Source organism: Nicotiana sylvestris, chromosome 6 (genome assembly GCF_000393655.2).
Source record: "Nicotiana sylvestris chromosome 6, ASM39365v2, whole genome shotgun sequence".
In the NCBI taxonomy this organism is placed as follows: Eukaryota; Viridiplantae; Streptophyta; class Magnoliopsida; order Solanales; family Solanaceae; genus Nicotiana; species Nicotiana sylvestris.
Window position 1 is genome coordinate 30,274,508 of NC_091062.1, and position 5,409 is coordinate 30,279,916.

At 37.0% G+C, this 5,409-nt stretch overlaps 1 protein-coding gene across 1 annotated transcript; it reads left to right on the forward strand.

Annotated features, from left to right (window-relative positions):
- Positions 1-3,317: 3,317 nt before the first annotated feature.
- Positions 3,318-4,560, forward strand: LOC138870431 (uncharacterized). The gene is made up of 3 exons (XM_070148234.1): positions 3,318-3,776; positions 4,102-4,291; positions 4,391-4,560. The coding sequence occupies exons 1-3, from the start codon at positions 3,318-3,320 to the stop codon at positions 4,558-4,560; spliced, it is 819 nt and encodes a 272-aa protein (XP_070004335.1).
- The last annotated feature ends 849 nt before the right edge of the window (positions 4,561-5,409 follow it).

The following is a 5,409-nucleotide window of genomic DNA, read 5'->3' on the forward strand; positions in this document are numbered from 1 at the left end:
TTAAAACCGAACATCCCGGCAAATCAAAATAGCAGAAATAAACACATGGAAAGAAGTTAATAGGGGATCGAGGCATTAATTCTTAAGACGACCGGCTGGGTCGTCACACCCCCTCTTCCTTTCACTTCTGTGGTCATCTTCCCACTTCGCAGGTGCGGTTATGACTGCAGAGTTCCAAACTTCAGCCATTCTCCAACCTCAAACTTGATCCGTTAACCACCCGAAATCAACCTGAGGCCCTCGAGACCTCAACCAAACATACCAACACATCTCATAACGTCATACAAACTTAGTCAAACGTTCGAATCACTCAAAACAATATCAAATCATCAAATTACCCTTGGATTCAAGCCTAAGAACTTCTATAATTCCACAAACAACGCCGAAACCTATCAAATTACATCCGAATAACTGTCAAAAATGACACTATGAACCTACTCCAACTTTCAGAATCCCATTCTGATCCCGATATCAAATTTTCCACTGCCGACCAATTCAGCTTCCGCCAATTCAGGCCTAATTCTACCACGGACCTCCAAATCACATTTTGGACATGCTCCTAAGTCTAGAATCACTCAACGGAGTAAACATAATCATAAGAAATCCAATTTAAGGTCAAATACTGAAAGTCAAACTTGGTCAAACCTTTCAATTTAAAGCTTTTAGTTGAGAATAATTCTTCTAACTCAATTCCAAAAAACCTAAAAAACAAAACCGACAAGTCACATAAGTCATAATACTTCATACGAGCTACTCATTCCCTCAAACAACCGAGCGAAGTGCAATTGCTCAAAACAATCGGTCTGGTTGTTACATCTTTCGAGGTACTTTTTAGTATGTAAAGCATCTTTTTTTCCTTTTTAGCTTTGAAATGTTACGTTTACTATAAATTGGAAAAGGATAATGTTTAATTACCCCTTTGTTACGAGACAATGTTTCAATATAACCTCTGTCTGAGTAGTCGATTATAAATTGCCTTACCGTTACACATTTGAATAAATTTATCCTTCAGTCGTGAAGAGATTCAAATCAACTAATTAAGTGGACACGTGGAGGGTTTTAAATGCATTTCAAATACTCGAATAATTTAATTAGCCAAACTCAACACATAAAATAACCCATACCCAATCCTTTTGAATACTACTCTTTGCCGCTATATATAGTTGCTCCTTGTTCTAACCACATATAACGGCATGCACATGCATACTATTATATGGCGCTTTCCTGAGATTTCTTGGAAGATCGACGTATGGCTAAGCAACTGATGTCCGTGCGGTTACTATCTGCCATGATAAGTTATGTGTCTTTGTATTTTGATGATTTAACAAACTTCATGTGAGAACCAGATAGGGAACCTGATACAAAGCCTCTCCATGCTCAGAACAACAAGTCACATGTTTGGCATTATTTCCAATGATATCGGTTAAGGGAACAACAGAGGGAACAAATGGCTATCAGTTCCTCTGATCGCAATACAAGTCAACTATTTGTAGATGTTAAAGCTGCTGCACTACAAATGCAACAATGTAGTAGTCAATATCAAATCATGTTGTGTACCAGACCCTTGCTTTCATCATCCTAGTAACCTCATTTATATATTACCAACATGAGGCAAGGGATCATACACACTTGCAAACCCTAAAACATAATTTACTCTCAGGTGTGCAGTCGCGTTCATTTACTCTAAGGCTTGAAGACCAAAGTAGCAACAGAACAAAGGACCAGATCCCAGCATTGACTATATCGAGTATCCTTAGTATTGTTGTATCTTTGTTAATGTTATTTACTTGTAATTCCTACTCAGCTTAGTTAGAAGCATCTTGTAAGACATTTTTGTAAACCATAAACCTTTGTGTTTATGTTTGACTAGATTTAGTCAAAGTGGTGACTTTGTAATAGAGTTATTACAAAGATGCTTGCAATATAGTTATTGCAAGTAGGTGAGGGATTAAGAGTTTAATTCTTAGATTACAATAGTTGTATTCTAAAGTTGCGCTGTTAGTGAAGTTAAAATCCTACGAGTGTAGGTCATGATTTTTAATTCTATGAGTTGGGAGTTTTCACATAAAATATTGTTGTGTTATTTACTTAGCATTTTGTGTGTGTATTCTGTGGGAACTGATAGAGAATCAGGTTCTCTATAGTGTTTGGTGAACTCTTAGTTTACATTAGTTAGTATCAGAGCAAGTTCATTCTATAAAGCTAACACATAGAAAGGATCTACATGGTTGCTCCACCAAACTTTGAAGAAGGTCAATTAACCTAAAGACCACCAAGATTCAATGGACAATACAATGGCTGATGGAAGACAAAAATACATGATTTTATCATGACAAAAGATTTGGTGCTTTGGGATGTCATCTGTGATGGACCCTTCATCCCTATGAAGACCATTGGCGAGACAACAGTCACAATTCCAAAGACAAGGAAGGATTACAATGATGTTGATCGCAAAGCTATCAAGAAAAACTTTCGAGCAAAGAAGATCCTCGTCTGTGGTATTGGACCAGACAAGAACAACATAATCTTAGCTTTTCAATCTGCCAAGCAGATCTAAGGGGCTCTTTAAACCGCACATGAAGGTACAACTCAAGTCAAGCAGTCAAAAATTGACGTGCTCACTATTGAGTATGAACTCTTCAAGATGAAGGATGATGAGTCCATTCAGGACATGCATACTCGCTTCACTTCTATCATCAATGAGATCCATTCTCTAGGAGAGATTATTCCAAGAACAAACTGGTAAGAAAAATACTTAGTGTGTTATCTGGTTCTTGGAAGAGCAAAGTCAATGCTATTATGGAGGCAAAATATCCGCAAAAGCTGACGATTGGTGAACTCATTGGAAATCTGAAGACCTACAAAAAGAAGAACAAGAAGGATCATGAAAGAAGAGAACCCACCTGGTTCTCAAAGCAGACAATAGTGACTCAAGTGGTGATGATTCTAACATGGCCTATTTGACACGAAGGTTTCAAAAAATGGTTCGTAGTAATGGAGGTATTCCAAAAAAGTGCAGCTCTAGCATAACAAAAGGCTATGGTTGCTATCACAAATGCAGGAAGCTAGGAAATTTCATTAAAGATTATCCTCTCCACAAGTAGGAATATTACAAGCACAACACAGATAAGACAGCCAAGAGGAACCTGGTTCCAGACAGGAAATTCAAGAGAAAAGATGTCACTGATAATGTTGTGAAACAAGCTCTTCCTGCATGGGGATTCCTCTAGTGAATATGAGGGCGATGATGAATAAGGCGATACCTCCATGATGGACGCTGAAAGCGTAGCAGTAGAATTGACTCCATATTTTCCCCGATGGAAAAATCTGATGAGGATAAAGATGATGATGATGATGAGGTAAACTTTCTAAACATTCAAAGAAATTTGAAGTCTTACTCTCAAAAGAAGCTGGTATCTCTAGCTAATGTCTTCATTGATGCTTACCATAATCTTATCAATGATAAAAATATTTTAACTGAGAAATTAGGAGAGGTAGATCATGAGAGAGATAATTTACTGGTCGTAGTTATTGATTTGAAAGAAACCATAGAGGATTTTAAGAAAGAAAAGTATGTTATAATTGAGAAAATTGAAAAGGTAGAACATTGGAGAGATGACTTGTTGGTAGTAGTTGTGGATATAAAGAATATAATTGAAGATTTAAAAAAGGACAATAATTCTATAAAAGCTTCAATAGAAAATTGCATAAACTCTTCAAAAGGAAAAGAACTGGCAACTAAGGCACACATTAAGCTTGAAAATAAACTCAAAAGGGTATAATTGAGTCTTTTTGCTAAACTTGAAAGAAAATAGACAACTTCAGGAAGATCTAAACATGGTTAAAAATGACCTAGATAAATCTTTTAAGTGGATCTAGTCCTCTGATACAACCACCTCAATGCATAAAAGTAATGGGCGAACATGCAGGGAATTTGGTTCCAAAAGGAAAAGGCTCCTTACAATCCACATAGCAAGTATGTTACTGTACTTGATAACTGACTTTGCACTCACAGTGGTAACACTATTCGCCCATTTCCTCATTACAAGGGACCCAAACTTGTTTGGGTTCCTAAGTCTAATCTCTGATTTTCTTATGTAGGGAGTAGTAAAAGGAAGCAACCAAAGATGGAACATGAGTAATAGCTTTTGTAAACACATGACTAGAAGTACCGACTATTTACTTTCACTCAAGGACATGCAAAGTGGGAGTATGTCCTTTGGTAATGGCAAACAGGGATACATTCTGGAAGTTGTAATAATTAGGAAGACATTCACTCATTCAATTGAGAGTGTGTATTATGTGAATGGCCTGAAATAAAGCCTATTGAGTGTCTTTCAAATCTGCAACAAAGGAAACAAAGTGAAGTTCTTATCAAATTCTTGCGCAGTAACCAATCTTGTAACTGGTGAAGTGGTTCTGGTAGCAAAAAGATTCAAAAACATTTATGTTGCTGACTTTAAGTCTCTGAACAGTAGGGACCTTACATATTTCAGTGTTGTTAACGATGATGCTGAACTGTGGCACAGAAGACTAGGACATGCAAACTTTCCTTGTTGAACAATCTAGTTAAGAAGGACCTAGTTCGTGGGTTGCTGAAGTCAAAGTTTAAGGATCACAAGGTGTGTGATGCATGTGTGAAAGGGAAGCAAGTCAGGTCTTCCTTCAAGTCAAAGAAGGAAGTAAGTACCTCAAAGACACTGGATCTATCCATATGGATCTCTGTGGACCTTTGAGGATGCCCAGTACAAAAGGAAAGAAGTACATCTTTGTTATTATAGATGACTACTCCACATTCACATGGACCTTGTTCCTCAGCAGCAAGGATGTAACCTTTCCCATCTTTACTGCCTTTGTGAAGCAGATTCAAGTTTTGGTGAGCCATAATGTTGTAAACATAAGATCTGATCATGGTACCGATTTTGACGATGCAAATTTGATGAATTCTATGTTGAAAATGATATAAGTCATAATTTTTAGCTCCTAGAACACTCCAACAAAATTGTATGGTGGAGAAGAAAAATAGGACTCTTAAAGATATGGTAAGGAAGATACTAATTGGTAGTGGTGTACCAAAAAGATTTTGGGTTGAGGCAGTGAACATTGCATGCTATCTGATAATCATATACATGATCAGGTCCCTCATAGACAAGACCCCGTATGAATTGCTAAACGGGAGAAAACCTAAGCTGACTTACCTAAGAACATTTGGTTGCAAATGTTTTGTTCTCAATAATGGTAAGGAAGCTCTAGGAAAATTTGATGGCAAGAGTGATGAAGGGATATTTCTTGGATATTCTTCACAAAACAAAGCATACAATGTCTACAACAAAAGAACTCAATGTGTAGAAGATAGCATACATGTAATCTTTGATGAATCACACCACTCAAGTGGGAATTATTAACATG

Coding starts and splice junctions, on each gene's coding strand:
- LOC138870431 (XM_070148234.1), top strand. CDS start 3,318: ATGGAAAAATCTGATGAGGATAAAGATGATGATGATGATGAGGTAAAC. Junction 3,777..4,101: donor TTGAAAATAAACTCAAAAGG/GTATAATTGAGT, acceptor TTTCTTATGTAG/GGAGTAGTAAAAGGAAGCAA. Junction 4,292..4,390: donor ATTCACTCATTCAATTGAGA/GTGTGTATTATG, acceptor ATTCTTGCGCAG/TAACCAATCTTGTAACTGGT.